The sequence below is a fragment of the Cydia strobilella genome, chromosome Z, assembly GCF_947568885.1.
Source record: "Cydia strobilella chromosome Z, ilCydStro3.1, whole genome shotgun sequence".
NCBI classification, from domain to species: domain Eukaryota; kingdom Metazoa; phylum Arthropoda; class Insecta; order Lepidoptera; family Tortricidae; genus Cydia; species Cydia strobilella.
The window spans coordinates 47,737,229-47,757,956 of record NC_086068.1 but is presented as its reverse complement, the minus strand read 5'-3'; the positions used below and the strand labels follow the sequence as shown (position 1 = coordinate 47,757,956).

The 20,728-nt window shown below is 36.9% G+C and overlaps 2 protein-coding genes across 7 annotated transcripts in view; one reads left to right on the top strand and one right to left on the bottom strand.

The window, feature by feature from the left end:
* Positions 1-20,728, bottom strand: part of LOC134754840 (uncharacterized) — a 193,962-nt gene that overhangs the window by 27,486 nt on the left and 145,748 nt on the right. The window contains exons 8-10 of the mRNA XM_063691271.1: positions 5,404-5,578; positions 4,438-4,553; positions 757-871 (exon numbers count right to left, since the gene is read on the bottom strand). Coding sequence (XP_063547341.1) covers positions 757-871; positions 4,438-4,553; positions 5,404-5,578 — 406 coding nt within the window. The remainder of the gene's footprint in view (positions 1-756; positions 872-4,437; positions 4,554-5,403; positions 5,579-20,728) is intronic.
* LOC134754895 (CD82 antigen-like) overlaps positions 16,204-20,728 on the top strand; it is a 99,319-nt gene continuing 94,794 nt past the window's right edge. For 4 of the 6 annotated variants that reach the window (XM_063691365.1, XM_063691363.1, XM_063691364.1 and 1 more), the window contains exon 1: positions 16,206-16,688. The gene's annotated coding sequence lies outside the window, so the exon portion shown is untranslated. Of the gene's footprint in view, positions 16,689-20,728 lie in introns of all 6 variants that reach the window. The other 2 variants (XM_063691360.1, XM_063691359.1) reach the window with 1 other exon arrangement.

Sequence of the window (20,728 nt, the reverse complement as noted above, 5' to 3'; positions counted from 1 at the left end):
CCCGCCAAGTCGAGCAAAACAAAGGGGCACGGCCGTACCATCCTTTTCTCGAAGCCACTCAGGCCATGTTCAACGTTCTGTAATTTTGTGATAGCTAAAGCTAGAACCCTGAATTTTCAGTGACGTATAGAGCATAAATAACATGATTTAGATATACCCTCAATAACATGTAATTTAAACATGTAGTTTAAGAATTATTGCATGTCAAAGTTCCTTAGTTTTGTCACTGACACACTCACTCACGATCATCATAATTATAAGGTACTTCTAGCAGACCCACAAGCTCCAAATTTGAAACGTAATTAGTTTTTAGTGTATTAAGCCAATAAAAACTTAAAAATACTGAAATATCCCTCACGTTTTAAAGATTTGGTAAAAAAAAATCACGTTTGTTGTATGGGAGCCACACTTAAATATTCATTTTATTATAATATTGTCTTCGGTTACCGCGATAGTTACCTACTCATGAAATAAAACTGATGCGAGTTTGTTGCCGGTCCCATATTGGGATACCCTCCTACAATTTAGGAGGGAATTAAATCTTCTCTGGTCCGAGGTGTAGGGTTGGAGCCGGCGTAGTTTTTATCGCGTATATATATATATCTTTACTTGAAAATAGTTGTATTGTATAACTAGCCTTATGAACCGATTTTGCATGTACAACCAGCCTTAAAGTTTGTAGTCTATGATGGTTCATTATTTTTATTTATTTCCCCCGGGTATTCTAGCCGTTTCTTGTGTTAAATGTACACTTACCTGGTTTGTTTATTTTGCTGCAATGTTGAATCACGTACTTGATGGTGGATTGTGGCGCATTTCCGTCTACGATTACGACCGGCGCCTTTTCCAAAATATCCATGTGTCTCTTCACCTACAAACATCATTCAGATCAACATAATGTAGGTACCTGCCTACTTAATAATAGGCATTTACAGGGTGTGGCCTGTAACACGAGCAAAAAAATCAAAGTGTAGGCTGTACTCGCTGACCAATATTTGTTCAGCTATTTTTATAAATAAAGTATTTTTATTTTCATTTCTCATGCTCTGAATGAGGGTCATTGTTGTTCTAAAAGGTGTGCAGAAAATGATACGTGTCTGCACTAGAGCATTTTACGTTAGAAGTACGATTTTTTTTAATTATTTTACGATAAGCAATTGAAATTTGAGTTTAAATGGATTTGTTATACAATTTCCATTTTGATATTTGACTCTCCATTCCATAAATAACGATACTTTTGCCTAAATTGTTAATTGAAAGTAGCCTCAAGAAATACTATAAAAATGTATACTTAGTCATGTTCTTAAAAAAACACATGCATTTTACTTTCCTCCTATTCGAAATGAAAAGTAGTGTTTAACTCGGGCGAAAGGCATCATTTCTGCCTCGGACTATTGGCACTCTCACTGCGTTCGAGCGCCAAAATATCTCGGCAGAAATAAGTGCCTTTCATCCCTTGGTTAACAATCTACTATTTTAGCACACTGTAAAGTTTATTCTAAGAGGCAATGTACTTATTTGCGAATTTTGTTTTGTTTAAGGGGCCCACAGACTATCAGTCCGCCGGACGATATCGGCCTGTCAGTTGTTCGGAGCTGTCAAATTTTTGTTCTAACTGACAGGCCGATATCGTCCGGCGGACTGATAGTCAGTGGGCCCCTTTAAGCGTGACAAGCAACGTCAGTTACACTGATCGCGTGCATTGACGACAATATACCAAAAATAAACCATTCAATTTCGATTTCCATTTCAATTTTTCAATATTTAATTTGTATGAAATAAACGAAGTTTTTTAGTCTTCATTATTTTTAAAAGGCGCTAAATAAAATAGACATACATATTACTTCGTAAAGACCGGCCTTACGAGCATTACGAATGACGCCGATACATTGGAGTCAAAATCGCATTCCATTTTATTGGTCTATTGTTATTAAAAAGACGACTTCGATTAAAATTTCCAAATAAGCGCCTTGAGAAGATTTAAATAATTCTAGTTAGATTTCATTCCCGGGATAATTCGTTCACCCAAGTTGTCTCGGTCACCGACATATTATTATATTATTTTACGTTGTACTGAACTACAAGCAGCTTCAGAGTTCCGAGTTCCGAGCCTGAACACAGCATTGATAGCAACTTTACTAGCTCTCAAACTACGTCGCGGTATCTACAGTAATGTTTTGTGTGTTGCGATAATTCAATTGTACAATTTGTAGACACAATTTATCAACGAATTGTTTGTGCAGTTTGCACTGATGCTGTAATACTGTAGAGACTACCTGGCAACCCCGGGCCAGCACGGTTAACTACGTGAATTACCCATGAAGTTAATCTACATCCGTGGAATTACCTACACAACCGACATTGCTATTTGAAAGTAGGTACCTACCGTCTCATATATGTATAGGTAGTATATCCCTACTATCTACAGTAAATAGGTACCTATTTACAGGTTATCAAAAATATAGATTATACATAGTTACATGGAAACTGAAGCGGTGTTTAAGTTGATATTGTGACAACACGTGAAATCGTGAATCCTGTGCCATGACCGTGATATCACAAAGTTAAACCACAGCCACTTTAACTTGCCGTTACTTCAAATATAGAATAGGGTAGATGACCGACCCCCAGAAGATGAATCCTGACGTACTTTACATGCTTAGTAGTATTTTTCACAAAAACTGTAACTTCCCCGAGGCTAACATTTCAGTTCTAAGACGCGGAATCTACGTATGCGGTCGTGAGCGGTCGCCGCGTACACCTTGCTTCGCGCCAAAAACATCGTTTGTATGGAAATCTTATTAAGATGACCGCTTTAAAACATAAACCTTTAGATGCGTATAAGATGCGTAATAGAATAATACATACATATATTGATATGATTTTGCTTCGTATACATTCTAGACTATGGTTTCCACAGTTTTTGTACACACAATTAGACGTTACGACGACGTGCCGTGGCACGTTGCGGCGTCGTATAACGTTGCGACGTCGTGACGTGCAAATCTACGGCGTATAACGTAAAAAATCACGTCACGGCGTCGTGCCGTGGCACGTTGCCGCAACGTGCGACGTCACGATGTCGTGACGTTAAAACTAACGTTATAATCCTGCGCCGCACTATACTTTCTCTTAAAGTGATTTCCATCATTCATGATAGAAAGAAATGGTTGGACCCAGTATTTTCTGTTTCTGCCTCTTCTTTAGGCGACTTCTTAATAGCAGCAGGATGAAGACAAGTCTGGTGCGGTCCATATGGCTCTTGATCAACTGCGGCATATTTTTCAAATTTCGACGGCAACGTATCGACGGCCTGCGACACGACGTCGTGACGTCGCACGTTGCGGCAATGTGCCACGGCACAACGCCGTGACGTGATTTTTTACGTTACACGCCGTAGATTTGCACGTCACGACGTCGCAACGTTACACGACGCCGCAACGTGCTACGGCACGTCGTCGTAACGTCTAATTGTGTGTAGGCCCTTACATCATCTGTGAAAATTTCAACTGTCTAGTTATCACGGTTCATGAGATACAGCCTGGTGACAGACTGACGGACAGACAGACGGACAGCGGAGTCTTAGTAATACCGTTTTTACCCCTTGGGTACGGAACCCTAAAAATTAGCTACTGGAAACGCGTTCTATCATATAGGATAAAAAAACTAAAAAGTTGGTCTATTGGTGCCACTACCCTAAGTACTAAAACTTGACAGCTTGCTGGGGTGGGTGACATCGCCACTTTCCGCCGAATTACTGTAGGTAGGTAAAAAAAGTTAGCTCAAGCCCCTCTTGCATGTAGTTGTGTACAGTTTACAAAAACGCGTTAAATATATTACTTAGCATTGACAATTATTTCTCATTAATCTCAATAAAAAATAAATAATGAGTGAACTAAATTAATCAACAAACCTCGTTATTGATGTTGGAATTCATTAAAAATAAGGGTTGGCAAAACGAGATAGTTTTGATAGATATACTGTAGGGAACACTAATTTCACCAACGGGTGCCCAACAGCGCCCAAAAAAATATAAAAACAATAATTTTACCACGAAACGGAGTAGCGTAAAATATGTTTTAAAGTAGGTAAACCAGTGACCTATGGATTCTATGGAGAATACGATTGATTTCTCCGCTTGTCCCCATGCAACTTCGCATCATTTTTTTATTAAAACTTATTCTAAATCCTAAATGTTGAATAAAAAAAATAACAAACTTTTTAACTAAGCAAATAATGAATCTGCAAACATTACGTCACAAATTTCAAATATGGAACGTCTATCAATACACATTACTCACACAAGCAAAAGGGGCTTTAGCTAAGTTTTTTACCTATAAGTACTTAATAAAAGTTTATCTTTCTCAAGCACGACTCACGAGCCAGAATCGAGAAGAATTGCGCTTCTGACAATGTAGTAATTGTTTAAAGACTTACGAGTTCGATAGAGATGTGATTATGGAGAGCCATGTCCCCAAGTCCTAGTTGACACTCTCCTCGGGCGTCCATGATGGCGGCGTATGTCGGCGTTCGGGCACCTCGCACCACGCATCCTGCGGGCCAGGAAGGATAGCGTGCTCAAGTAATATATCACTAGGCGGTGATTTAAAATGCACCTCACCGTGTTCGTGCGGCACGAATGCACGCCATATTGAGAACGAATCGTGCAACGACGTCAGTCGGTCGCCTAAGATATAGGGAAATAAGATTTAATTCGACATATTTGTGTCTATAGTGATCGGTACTTGCAAGCAGTGATAGCTGAACGAGTTTACCCACAAACCTGATACAAATACCATTCGATATTTATTACCAACTCTTTGATGAAGACATTCGTTGTTAGGAAACCGACCTAATTCATAAAGGTTTGATTCACCACTTGATTTTAAAAAACCGGACGAGTGCGAGTCGGACTCGCCCACCGAGGGTTCCCTACTTTTTAGTAGTTGTTGTTATAGTGGCAACAGAAATACATCATCTGTGAAAATTTCAACTGTTCTAGCTATCACGGTTCATGAGATACAGCCTGGTGTTAGACATACAGACAGACGGACAGTGCAGTCTTAGTAATAGGGTCCCATTTTTATCCTTTGGGCACGGAACCCTAATAACTAGCAAGCCTGCAAAGCTGTTGGTCCTGGGTTCGAATCCCGTTATTTGTGTAGTATTTCTTTCTATCTAACTGATACGAGTATGTCGTCGTGTCACGAAGACAGTAGGAGAATAGGTTACGTCGACATGAAATGGCGAACCGATAGGTGAATTGCGGAAAGACAAATATTGCTCGTCGCTTATCGTCCAATTAGCGATGATGCGATCTCCACATTTATTATTTAGTCAGGCAAACCCCGGGTTCCTTAGGACGGACCAGGAAAGGACAAAAAAAGGCTCTTGAGGCTTTACCGTCCAGAAGCAGTCCTGGTGCGATCCGGGTAAGGTAGTGGCCGTCAGCATCGTCGCCGACGGCGGTGAGCAGGCGCGCGCGCCCGCCGCGCAGACGCCACAGCGCCTCTGCCATGTTGCGCGCGACGCCTCCGCCGCACTGTGCCGTCGCGCAGGGGTGCGTACTGCCATCCAACTGTTAATAATATGATAGGTCTTAATATTGTTAATAACCGGTCAAGTGCAAGTATGAGGCTCGCACGGAGGGTTTATCGTGTATCCAAGTGTCCACGTCAAGTTGCAAGTCGCCATCTGGGGCCCATTTCTCGAACGATATTAGACTAATATTATTAGTCCGCGAACTGTCAAATCGTATGATAATTCGAGAAATGGCCTCCTGGCTGCAAGTACTTACCATGTTTAGACTAATATTAATCGAACTCGTTTTTAGACCCAGCTTAAACTGATCCCCAGTTCTGTGTCGCTAAATAAGTAGTTAGTATCATTTTACATTGGCTTAATCCTACGACAAATACCTACTTTTGTATTGAATTCGAAAGAAAGTATATATTTTATAAGGAACGAATCTGTTATTTATTCTTTATAGGCCGTCAACAAGAAATCATATTAAAGGCAAGTAGTTTTTATCGAATCGGCTTCTATTTGACTGCATAAAAATCGTCACTCACGATAACTATCAAATATTACGATCCGACATATCGCTATGATATCCCCACTAGTAGGTAAAATAACAAAAGTAGCAACATCATAGGGACGTTGTAGCTTTTTTCACTTTCACGAGTCAAACGAGTACGAGCCCAAGCCCAAATTTTTACTAATCTGCGATAAAAAAGCAAATACCTATTCGTTGGATTAAATGGCAATGTAAGTGCAACTACGTATATCATCCGGATAATCTCAGGAAAATACTGAGCTTAATGGTCCATTTCAGTCCGCTCCTATAAAACGGGCACGTAAGAGTAGATACATACGAGTATAACAGCTACGATAACTTCATTGGTAATACTAATACATTTAACCCAGCATTCGCGGCCCGGTGCTACGCGGCGTAGCACATCGAATCGCTTATACATTAACTGAAATAACTAAAACAAGGACTTTTCGTTTATGTTATGTAATATACTTTTTTGATCTTGAATACCCAATAAATTAGTAGACTTATTTAATGTTGTGATGCTTTCTATACCACTACCACCACCACCACCACTTATATTTCAGGCGGTTGGTTAAGACGTAGTGAGGTAGTAGAAAGTAGCGGAATATTGGGACTAAAAGTAGTTTATACATTTTTACTAACCTAAGAGCCCGGTAACGATTTTCGTTGAAATTATACACTTTTTGTTACGTAATATCTAAATAACAAGTATTGGTTTCTATTGGCACGTCTTCTCATCTTGCCTTTTAGTAGTTCGCGAGCGTGCGTCATCGGTAATATAAATATGAAGAGAAGGGACAGTTTTTAAAAATTCATCAAAAATTATGGTGGTAAATTATACAAATTGATGTATAAGAACAGTTTCAGCAAATGTTGTATCTACAACATTCTTGTTGAAGTATCAAAATTACGTTGAAATTAAGTTGGGGCCCTATTCGAGATGCACAACTGTCAGTTTCGGCTTCAACATCAGTTCAACAGTGGAATGAATCATTTGTTCATCAACTGTGGAAAGTATCATTTGGTTGTACACCAAAACTCATTCATTGAAAAAATTATGCAACAAAAATCAACTTTGTTTTCTTACTACTATACGGTTTAAAATGGCTCTGAACTCTGCGTGGTTCGGTTTGGTTTCGTTGTCACCTAACTGTGGATTGCTAATGTCAAATTTACCTATTTGACAACACACGATTTCTTCCATTCAACTGAAGTTCAACACGAAACGTCACTTAACGCATGTCGAATACCGCTCTTGATTTTCAGAGAAATTGTCACTTGTTTTGAAGTTATTTCTGGAGAAAATTGACTTCATCTAACTTTCATTTACACTAATGTCATCATAATAATAAAAATGTAATCTGTAAAAGGTGGAGCACAGGATATGTGTAATACAAAATTATAATTTTTAGCTGTCCAAACTTTACGAAGTTTACAAATAAGAGCGACAAAATCAATGGTTTACGCGCGTTTACCTAAACGTCCATCAGACCTGCTAGCATGAGTTGTGTTCTCGCGCGCGACTCCATACATCTTGCGCGACTTCAAGTCTCTCGCGCGCGAGAACTCAACTCATGCTAGACGGTCAGAAATAAAATCATTACTAATTTAGTGAGCCTGTTTACAAAAAATGTATCTGTAAAACGCCAAGATGAGAAGACATGGTAATGCTTGTTATTTCTATTACGTTATTACGTATCAAAAGGTGTACAATTTCAGCGACTAAATCTATCAATTTTACATTTTTGCGACTATAATCGATAACGGGCTCTATTAGCTTCATGCAGCCAAGCCTTCAACCAGTCTGTAGCTGACCTTAATAACTTCTTACCAACCGCCTTAGTTAAATGGTAGACCGCAACATGCGGACGGACATCGTTCGTACATCGTGTGTACACAACTATACATTAAAAACTGTACCATTAGAATTAGAATAAGTTTACTACAAATAAAATATAAATACCAAAATTAGGTATAACAATATTTCTTAATCTAATGTGCGTATCTCTGGCACCTGTCACTCAAAAAGTATATAAAAGCTTGCTCTTCTACGAGCCAATCAAAGATAGATTTAATGCCAAATTACATTATTTTTATCCTCCGGATGGGGCCGTGTTTTCATATTTTTGAGCTAAGGCGTAGTATAGTGTGTTCCAGCAGGTATATTAGAACAAAGACATTAACGAAATTAATGACGATGGCGTGCACCGTACATCCTTAGCTTCTTTAATAAGCAGTGGTGATAATATATTTTTAGCACAGAACGTGCCTAGGGAAATAAATGTTTGCATATTAATGTTGGTAGTTTCTTGTCGGGATTGAATGGCGACATGTGGTGAACGAAGTGGTGAGGTAGCAAAGGCGTCATTCCAATCACTCGCCGAACATGAGTGAATAAAAAACTCCAGCGACCATTCACATTATCAAATTTGTCATATACCGAGATGAATAATATGCTCAACTCATACGTGGCCTTTAGACATGGCTATGTTAAAGTACAGAGCTAATTTTACACGCAAATAAATAACCTGAAAATGTATAACTGTCTTGCCAAATGTCATTATGCAGATAATTTTTCTTGCAGCTAGCTAAAGTCATTCTAAATGCCGCTTGGGGTTAAATGGGGTAATTGTTATGAGATGCACTATGGCCGTAAACAAAATTAATGACATTTCAAAATGTTTTGTGAAGTCGGTTATTATTAAAGATTATTCTTAGTAGTTTCATGCCCACCTTATTATACTGGTTGGGCAAAGATCACGAGTGACCCGCGTGCGCGCCACCACGCAGCGCACGACGCCGTCGGCAGCCATCGTCGGCGACGATCGTATCACAGCGTCTCACGCGACCTGCAATATGCTCCCGTGTTCTGCCAACCACTTGTTTTTGCACTACTATAATTTATATTGCTGTATAGCGATATATCTATAGTTTTTAGCCTGCCTACCCTAATCTACTTAGATTATACGCTCGCTCATTGCAGATTCATTAAAATGTACGTGAAAACAAATGGACCGGTAGTGAATGGAATGGTAGTGACCATGCCTGCGAACATGGGTATTACATATGTAGGCCATTTATTTGTATAAGTAAATCAGGCAAGCCACAAAGATATTCATAAGGTCGCAGGTCGCAGGTGCAAGCTGGATGGAGTCAGCCAAAGACCGAGAAAAATGGCATGGGTTGGAGGAGGCTTTTACCCAAACGGGGTCCATGTAAAACTATCATTCATGTCAAATAATATAAATAAAACTGTTAAAAATTATGGAATAAATAAAGCTTTAATAAATAATATATATATATATATATATATATATATATATATATATATATATATATATATGTTTATATATATAAGTAAATATTTTCTATGTAAGTAGTAAGTTCGGCGATGTCCTCGGCTCAACTATTTTTAACACTGTAACAAGTCAGCTAAGTTCAATAATTAACAGCTCTATAATAAATGCCAAAGAGCTTATCATATTAACCTGGCTCGCTTCACTAGTTAACATAGGTACAATGAAACGGAGGCTCTGCTTGTAAAATTAGTTTAAGAAGTATTTTAGTTACTTTTCGAAGCTTGCACAATTACTAGATTCTGATAACAATCTGTTATTTACCTACTTATTTAAACCAATAGGTACGAGCAATCAGAGTCCTCTTATAAGGCAACTCGCTCGCACTTATTCGTCCGCGTGAGATACTTCTCGACACGACTCAAACTCATATCAAAATAAGATGAAAGCTATATCTAATTGTTAAAGTAGACGGAAATATTCAGCGCTAAATAAGTTCACAGGTACCTCTACGAAGGGAATATTGGTACGGCGGGAAGCGCGCTAATATAAGGACTACGGCGTAGCGCAACGCGCAAGCTTGCCGAGAGAGAGAGGAGCGGCGTTCGAATTTATTATTTGCATGTCGTTAGAAACGAACTTACCTGAAGTGAAGTTCAATCCTGATTATATAAAGTATTTAGTTCTAGATTAGTTCGAAATGGACCCATATGATTACATTGATTTCAACGGCTCCGGCAAGGTTTCCTCGAAGGACTGCAGGTACTTATGAGCAAAAATAAAAAATGCATAGGCCTATTATTGGATTCTTAATGTTATATTGATGTTATTACAGAAATTAATAACACTCAGATACATCTCGCACGCACTTATATTAGTGACGAGTAGACACAGATCGAGAGGAAATTTTTAAAGCTCGAATTGGTCTCCGGGATTTAAGAGGATAGTGGACGACCGCCTCTACATAAAACCATTGTCCCCAATTTCCTCCCTCAATACTGACATTACCTATAGAAAATTTCTATCCTATACAGGAAATGTGCAAATGCGTGATTTGTAAATGGTAAAAGTATGTAAGCCTAAATGATTTGATAAGTTCCATTACTTCAACCTTACGGGTCTGACGGCTCCAATCACCAGAAGTAGATTTTGACAAAAGTTGTCTGCAGAGATTTTGAAAGCCCACGCAGTGCAGGTGTTATTTTAAACGTCAAACTTCTATTAAATTATGACGTATTAATAAATACCACTGGCACTGCGTGCGCTCTCAAAATTTCTGCAGGTTTTGTTTGGTCTAACTCTAATATGGAAGCATAATCAATATATTATTATATTATAAAAGAAAGTGTACAATGTGCGTGCCGCTAAAACTCAGAAACGAGTCCCGGTACGGTCATGGGAGTTATACGGTGTGGTAACTGGTAACCCTCTACCTCTATCTCCCGTCCATGAAGAAGTTTCCCGTGTTACCTGTTACCTGAACAGTGTGCTTTTGAAGATATAAGGGCTGAAAGTTTCGCCCTCTAGCCTACCAGAAACTTGCTTTGTTTTTGAATTTTAAACCTTAAGTTAATAAATGAAAGTTCAGAATAGATTGTGATAAAATGTACAAAAAAAATATTTCAAACATTTCTAGAAGGGTTCAGAACATTCAAGAGTATTCGAGAATATTCCATGCCATGTTCGGGCATATTCTAGAACATTGAGGACTATTCGTAGCCTTTTTATGTATTTCCATGAAGAAGGTTCCTTACCTCAAGTTTTTTATCTGAAGGGCGTAGTTTTAAAGATATAATGGCTGAAAGTTTCGCATTTCTATAACAGTCTAAAACATTCGAGAGTATTCGAGAGCATTCCAAAATATTCCGAAATGTTCGGGAACATCCCAGATCATTGTGGAACATTCCAGAACACTAGAATGTTGTGGAATATTCTGGAACATTGTGGATCATTCGTCTTTTTTGTATGGATGGAGTTACCTATAGATAGGGGTATATAAAACTAGATTCGTCGTGGGGTTCGAATGTTCGGGAACATCCCGGAATATTCTAGAAAGTTGTGGAATGTTCGGGAAATACATAGCTATATACCTCAGGGCTTATACATATACTTACAACGAAATGACATGTTGTTAATAAACAAGTATTGTAAATAGAAATAGTAGGTAAGATATGATTTTAATAAAAAAATTGTACCCCTTATATTTTAAAGTTTATCCTTTCATTACAACTACCACACAATCTCACGTCAACTCCCTGAGCGAAGCAGGGTACTTCAGCTAGTTATCTTTGTAATAAAAAATAAATATCCAAACGACGTTCAAAAATAAAAATAAGTAAAAACATTCGACTCAATTGAGAACCTTTTACTCATAAAATTTGAAGTTGCTTCTAAAGGCATTAATAAATTGAATGAAAAGGAGATTGTATGATTTACCTATATATGCAAAAGTGGACAAGAGAGCTAAACCAATATAAAAAAAACCGGTCAAGTGCGAGTTCGTTTAACTCGCGCACCGAGGGTTCCGTACAAACTTAATTACATATCTCATGTAGTAACATGAGATGAGATTATACTTACATGAGGACATGTAACTGTAATGACTTTTTAATAAAAGTATAGGTACTATTTATTATTGGGGCGTTGTGGGCCTTTGAGTGTCACGTCGACCAAACAGTGTTCTATTGTGACTGTGTATAGGTATTAAGCTTAATTGTTTACAGCGCCATCTATCGGCGAATTAGCTAACTAATTTGCGCGACCTGTATGTATGTATGTTGGTTTTTCAGGGATTCTTTATCATGTGAACCGATTGCAACAGTTTTTGTTTCATTTGAAAGAAGGTGTTTGTACTCGTAGTGCAATCTCATAGAAATTTCAAGTATAATAAACGCCCGCAAAGGTGGTTAAATTGCAAATTTAGTTCGGAAATGTTTTTTGTTAATAAAAAAAGTTATCAAGGCAGAACTGTGATTATATTTTTCCTGTAATATTTATGATAATATCAATGTTATGTAACTTCGGAGATAAGGGAGGGGTAATGGTATTTTTTTACCATTTCCTTCAAAAAAAATTTTTTTTCACTATATAAATGATAAGAAATAGTTTTGGAATGTACAATTTGAGTTCTTTCAAGCGATACCCCACTTGACCTATTAACCAGACTTTGAATTTTGCCCCCCTTTCATATTCGGCATTTTCCATTGTTAATAAAAAAAAACATGATGATTCATTATTGGGATTAGTCCGGTTTCCTTCACGGTGTTTTCCTTCACCGAAAAGCGTCTGGTAAACATCAAATGATATTTCGTACACAAGTTCCGAAAAACTCATTGGTACGAGCCGGGGTTTGAACCCGCGACCTCCGGATTGCAAGACGCACGCTCTTACCACTAGGCTGCCAGCGCATAGTTAATAAAAAAAATAACACTTTCAATGCGTCTGGGTTAGCCTTATTCATGACTATTCCATTTTTCAAATCGATAGCTTAAGTAGTTCTAGAGATATTTAGCAATGTGATAGACGGAGGGACGGACGGACAGACAGTCCCATCATAAGGGTTCCTTGGTACCTTTTTGGTACGGAACCCTAAAAAATATTCGTGTCGAATTACAAATTAACGAGGTTGTTGACGAGTTTCGCTTTACTAATCGTCGACAGATTAATTACAATAATGTCATGGAAAAGCTCCATCGTCCACTCTGGTACACTGTTCATTGACAATCTTTAAACCTTATTCCAAAGTTAAGTGAATGTCATTTACATACAAGATATATACAGTGGTACTACGTAAACGAAATTAATAACTAGCTTAAATCTAAAATAGGCCCTTGAGGCATTGTACCAAGGATGCTGGCGGCATTTCCCCGCTGTATCGCAATGCTGATACGTTGTGCGAGAAAGCCGCCAGCTCTTCGGTCACCAGTTACGTCAACCAGACGCTTCGCGATTTCTGCAAACAGAATGTTGATGAAGTGAATTCTTATTATTATTAGAATTATTCTGTAGTGAATGTTGATATTGTTGATGTTATTAGTTATAACAGTGCATAATTATAGAATGAAGCATTCTGGTCGTCATTTCCACTACCTGAGTCCTAAATTGTATAATCGAATTAACAAAATTACTGATATTTATAAATTAACACTCAAAGAATGTAAGTCCAAACTTACAACCTGGCTGATGACTAACCTACGATGAATTGGAGGATCTTGTAAAATAACATTAAATGGCATATTTACCATCTTGTGACACACAAATACTTTTTCAATCCCCTACTTTTCTAACACACACACACACTCCAGGCTCCAGACTTCAGACTCCAGTCTCTCACAAAGGATATTATAAATCTAAGTTGTCCTTTACTCTATTTAAAACGTAATATCGTTAAATGTATCCTTTGTGAGGTGAAAATATATATGTTTTATTATTATTATTTATTATAACAGTACAGCAGTGGATAATTGGTGACCTTCGCAGGTACTTGTATAACTTGTAGTTCGCCCCGAACTGAGAGCTCGCGGTTTGTCAAAAACTTTAAAGAGTAGATTCATAGACCTATTTAACTTTGTGTGAAAATGTGGAAATTCTATGAACGTGACAACCCTCCTTAGAAGACGAATTTTCCAAATAGCTGACATTGTTTTTCTTGTATACCAATATAATTTCCGTTACAAACTTTCAACCGCCTTTTCACCTTAAGGCCCAGTTAGTTCGTTGAGCGAGATAGAAGTGCAGGCCCGGGAGCGCGGATATATTTTTATAGTATTTAAATTTTTGTACGTTTAAATAAAAAAAAGCAATCGATACGTTCCCTCAAACATGATAGTTTTTAGAAACAATTTTCATGTTTTTAGCTTTTGTACATAATTTGTTACACATTTTTGAAGTGCATTTTATACCCACGTTCGTAATTTTTAGGGTTCTGTACCAAAAAGGTACAGAAGGAACCCTTATGGTGCGACTCTGTCCGTCTGTCTGTCTGTCACATTGCTAAATATCTCGAGAACTACTGAAGCTATCGATTTGAAATTTGGAATAGTTGTGAACAGCGCTAATCTTAACACATTGGAAGTGTAATTTTTTTTAAATTAATTATGAGAAATGCCCAATATAAAGAGGGGGCAAAAAGTCAAAGTCTAGTTAGTAGTGAAAAAAAATTGACTTATGAAGGAAAATGTGAAAAAATACCATTCGCCCCTCCCCCCTTATCTCCGAAGTTTTCCAACGAAAATTTTTGACATTTTTACACATCATACATTACAAATTTTTACATTATCATAAATGTTACAGGAAAAATATAATCACACCTCTATCTTAAAAACTTTTTTTTTGAATTATCAAAAAATATTTTCTAATTTAATTTACAATTTCAGCCTATTTGCCCATTTGTCCATTCATACTTGAAATGTCTATGAGATGAGATTACACTAAAAATACCTTCTTTCATATAAAACAAACATTGTTGAAATAGGTTCACATGATAAAGAATTAAGTATCCTTAAAAACCAACATACATACAGGTCGCGCAAATTAGTTAGCCAATTTGCCGATAGATGGCGCTGTACACAATTACGATTAGTATACATACTTCTGGTCAAAAGTCTTTCGTGATTCTATTTACATGAGAAAATTGAAAGTTTGTACGGAACCCTCGGTGCGCGAGTTAAACGAACTCGCACTTGACCGGTTTTTTTCTATCGAGCGAAAGTCAAATACTCAGAACCCCTAGTGTAAATTTCATTCAATAGCGGTCGCATTTGCGTTATGTTTATTTTTATATGGGATTTTGTACAGCGCGCCAAGCGGGACGTTTTAAAAACTAAAAATCTCATACAAAATGACACTTAACGCAAACGCGTGCGTCACGTCACGCTATCGAATGAAATTGACACTAGGGGTACAGAATACGGATCGATACGTCCGATCCGATCAGTACCTCGAGGAAACCCTCAATATTGCTAATTAAATTTATGGCAGTCGTATTGTGATTCAAAAAAGCGCTAGGACTTTTTTAAAACGTTTTCTGAGCCTACTGCACCTTAAGGGATGAATTTTCAATGAAACTACTTATTTGAAGGGAAGATACCTACTCCCTTTTGCTTATTATGTCCATAGTTTTTTGGTAAACAAATCCCTTTCAATTCGGACGGGCAACTGCGGAAATGTACACTGAGCATGGCCCGACATGCTCTTGGCCGCGTACATTTCTGTAGCGTACACGAATCGCCTCGTTACTGAATGGTGGTAACTGCTGACAGTGCTGACGTCAGATCGTTAACAGCCGTGTTGTAATAAAAAGTCTATTTTTTCTATCAAATACAGTGTTATTCTATTCATTAAAATATACTCATATTTAAATATGAATTACAATTTGGAAGTCTTAATAATTAGTAATGTCAATGGTATATCGTAAACAATACATCTTTGTACTGTTTACTGTGTTAAAGGTAGATTGCTCATTAACTGTCTAAAGAATTGTCATTTTCTTGTTTTGAAAGTTAAACAATGTCTTAACGCACGTCCATATTAATAATGTCACTGCTCGTGACATAAACTAGTGAAGTTGTTATGTGGTTACCCTATTACATAATTATCGCATTACTTTAAAGTAGGTAATAAAAAAGCAACATATATTTTTAGATATTATCCAATGCAGGATGTAAGTAAGTAGTTAGTTCTATTTTTGTAGCGTGAATTAGCACGTTTGTACTTAACAATACAGTAAACAGGATTGTTTACTGTTGTAGTCGTGGTCAAAACGAAATAAAATGAATGCATATAAGAAATATATCTGTTGTAATAATGTAGTTGCAACGTGGGAGGGCGATAGGAAGGCGGCGGTATCGAGCGTGGGCGCGCCGCCCTAGCGCCACTGAAGCCCTACAGTTCAGTCCGCCGGGAGGCAAGACGCGCACGCCCGTCGCTGTTAGCCGCTGCCGCTCGCGCTCGTCGCTCGTCGCTCCGCTAGCTTGCGCCCCCTCGGCGCCCCGCGGCGCCCTGCGCCCCGCCGCACCCCCCAATCCCTGACAGCTAGGCGGAGAGTGACTCGCCGGCAGCGACTCGCAGTCGCTTGCCACATTGCCTCGCGGAAAACTGCATACAGATAACACTTTATTCATTCACGCGAATGACAACGCACGTGCATTGATGCACGTGACCGCGATCGTTACGCTGAACTTATTTGAAAACGTTCTTGTTATTTCGGTTTTTCGTCACAGACATTGGACCGTTGAACGATTCTATTCAGTGTGACTTTACTAACATGTTTTGTGGCACAAAATTCATGTTTGACGAATAAATTGGGCGGTGCCACGTCTACGTCATGCTACAGGGTAAAGTATTTTTAGTTAATAATATTTATAGAGAGTTATAATAATTAACTAAATAATATAAATAATTTATGTTTTATGTGCGACATGTCTTCTATGTGTTAAGAGAAAATACTTAACTATTGCGTAAATGCATATTTATCATTCGGTAATGAATCTTTATGAAATCATATGGTTATCATGTCATATAAATATGGTGTTTATTTACACTCAATAATAAATAATGAATAGCGATTTGTAAAAACAGGTACTAACCTATTTTCATCGTCAGTAATAATAATAACATTAAGTATTTTGGTTGCAGCTTATAAGTGTATCAGTATTGTCATTTAGTAGGTACCTATCTGTATTTGTGGTAGCGCTCTGTGCGGGTTATATAAAGTTCGACATACGAGTATGAGGGGCGTGGATAACAGCTGCAAATTTCATTTGTTAAGTACGCCATTGAAATAGGTTTACTTTCGATACTTATGCAAAAAGTGACACTATAACAACACCATATGACATTTTAATTTACAACAACAATCATCTAGAATTTTGATGGTTAATTTTTATTGAAAATGCTAATTTTAATAAAGAAAGGTTGAGTGTTATTCGGTCCATTTTAATAGTAATTAAACTCGATTAAAACGCTGTTATATAAATTATAATTTGCATTGCACTTATTTATTTTTAGTTTCATACTTAACCGTTGTCACCAACTTTGTAATAATTAGGTCACTTTAACGTACCTACGGTGCATAAAGTACAGACTAGATGTATTCATTAGACTATCATATATAATAACGTAGAGGTTAAATAAATCCGTTGGTATACCTGGTATAACGTTTCCTTTAAGCTTTTCTTATGATTATAATAATACCTAATTTCTTGGTTTACCTTTTAACTTACATTCTAGGTTTTTTATCTTGTCCTATGTGACGAGTACTTAAGTACAAGTATAGATACAGAATCAGAATTGTTTATTGCACTCATATTAGTATACAGTTCTTAAAACTACTTCATACATGAATCCTGTAAGGGTCTAGCAATATACTTAATATTTACTCATTATACTTGACATTAAAGTATTATGCAAATTATTAAAATGTTACATACGAAATCCAAAATTACATATAGTAAATTCTTTTACTTGATATAAATATTCAAAAAAAAATTAGTTTATTTGCCAAAAAGTGTACAAGTTTTTCTTACCCTATGACTGCCACACTAGGCTATGCCTGTCTCGTGGAGTCAGATTGAAAACAATATTAATTTGAGTTCTTACATCCTACGCTGAACTTTCGGTTTTAAATTCTAATATGTATTTAGTACTAAAAATATTTTTAATAAAAAAAAAAAACAGTCTTAATCTAAATCTAAATTTAATAAAAATAACACTTACATATGTGACAATCAATATCTTAATCAAATTTTTGAAATCATTTTATTATATGTACATTATTTAATTATATATAAATTAAAAATAAATTATTTAGGGAATAAGATCACCAAAACTTGTCGTATTTAAGGTAGCTTAATACTTAGATAGTGTTGTGTTGTACCTACTCGTAATACCTAAGTACTATAAACGAGTGGGTGCCGTTTTGTCTTGATCTAGATCATCGATAAGAAAATAGTTTCTGCTATTCTTTGAAGGCGAATGAATCGAATTCATTAAATATTTATGATGCCAACAGGGCCAACAATGGAAAACAAACGGCCCTGGCGAGGCTGTTTTGTGCTTGTTGGAAACTTAACTTCGCCCAGGGGGCTGACTGTGAATTACGATCGATGCAAAGGGACATTCGGCAATTTTGAAGAAAACAATAGACATTTTCATCTCAGCAGCTCGGACAAGCCTACTTTCCTCACTCCCTGGAGTGAGGAAAGTGCGACTTTCCTTACTCCAGGGAGTGAAACAAAGTAGCTTTTTAATTTAGTGAAGGGCATGAACTGCCACTTCATACTTCTATTACAAATTCGTTTTTTTTTGTTTCTGTATTATTCTGTGTAATTCGAAATACATTTTAACCTTTAATATGTTCTCACTACTGAGGTGAAAAACTATATGTGCAACACGAGAGCAAAGTTAAAACCAACTTTCCTCTCTTGTTGCACAAATAACTATTACATTTGGGGTAGCGCAAAGCACGTCGATCTTCATACGATATTCTGTGTGAGACTAATGAGATAAGATAATCGATAGTTGCGGATCCAGTCGGTTAAGTAAGGGCTGGTTTCCCTAAACTATCTATGATCTGCTCTAATAACTCTCTAGGATAAAGGATAACCCGCTAGACCGGGTCGGGTCCGGGCCGATGCGTCCTACACGTCATTTTCTATGACGGCTGATTGGTGATGTAAAAGGTAGACAAATACGAAGATGGATTTTCTCCACTAGCAGGTAGCACTTAAATTTTCTGTAATTAAATTTTAATGCATACCTTGCAATCAATGCAATTATATGCGTAGAATTATAGGTACAGAATCGATTTTTAACTTCGTCTTGATAAGCGTCGTTCTTACTAACTTAGGCAAATAACTTTGCTAGTATGCTATATTTATATTCGCACCGTTATTTGTTGACAAGATATTTTTTTTAATAAAAAATACATTTGGTATTAAAACATACATATTTACCGCACATAATTATTCTTTTTAATACAGTTGCTCAAAAAGTGCTACTTTACGTAGCTGTTTAGCGTGCGGAAAGTCGGTTTTCGCGAACTAGTGCTTTTTACTTTTCCATTTTTTTTTAATTTATACTTGTTCCAATTCACGACTTCTTATTGATGAGTGTTAATATTAGTTTTCTTTAAACGTCGTAATCTACATAAAAACCTACTGTTAATGTAAGAATACGAAATAGTTATTTGTTATACAAGAGTGCAAAGTTGTATTTTACCCGCGAGTGTTTCAACACACGAGAAGTAAAATACATTTGCGCCCGTGTGTAGCATAAAACTTTTCACCTCACTATAGCAAGGAAAGTGCAACATACACAGGCGTTAGATGATCTTCATCACTGGAATCACTTATTTCTTTACGATATTATAACAGAAAACTCTGGAAGTTGTGTATTTTTACGCGCGTCGATGAGAAAAGGTTTTAAGTAAAAAAATTGTTGACAATGTTGACATTTCTGATGTATGAAATGTCAACGATGCGTTTTGAAATTGCATCGATTCAACTTGTGCGTTCAGAATTATATTTAACATCATTATAAAAAAACAAACGTTTCTTATGGAATTTTAAGGTTTATTATATATATTATAAAATCATTAAATAAAGCTAAATTAGGTATTTTTTATTAGATTCTCAAACCATTTATTTAATGATAATTAATATCGAACGAACCATTATCATGAGCGTTTTACGTTTTGTTATCTGTCAAGCTACTTAAACACGCCCCATCCAAGGTCAAATTACTTTCCCCACTAGTGGATAAAACGCGTTTTTTCCCGCTTGTATTGAAGGATTAACGACAACTTTCCGAGCTAGTGAGGGGAAAAGTATATTTTTTTACTTACCTCTTCATCATTATAACACGTTTATTTTTTAATATTGAATATTGAAAAACTGTTCTTAATAAGTTATCTGAATTGAACGAAATAGTTATGCAAGGTAGAGGTAGGAATAGCTGCCGAAACGCCTGTCAAAGAAGAGGCGTTATTTCTTACTGCAAGCATGTTTTAAGTTTCCCAAGTTTTTATTCATTACTTGTTGTTTTACGTCGTTCGATACACGTGCAAATGTACTATTTTAGTGTGCTCTTTCATTGATTTAATATTTTCTTAATGTTAACGGTTCTCTTTGCATTTCAACTGTAACATTAAATCCGCCTGCATACATAAAAAGTGCTGTATAACTAGATAGAAAGTACGAGTATTGAAACTGAAACTAAATCAATAGAGTATTATCTGTTCTGAGCATGATTTCTCGGGCTTACAGCGGGTCAAGTGCAAGCGGTGCGGTGCAACCTTGGCATTATCCTTTGAAGTATCTCTAAGCGTATCGCGGCTTGCATTAAGAAAATATTGCAGTAAAGTTCATTTTTATTA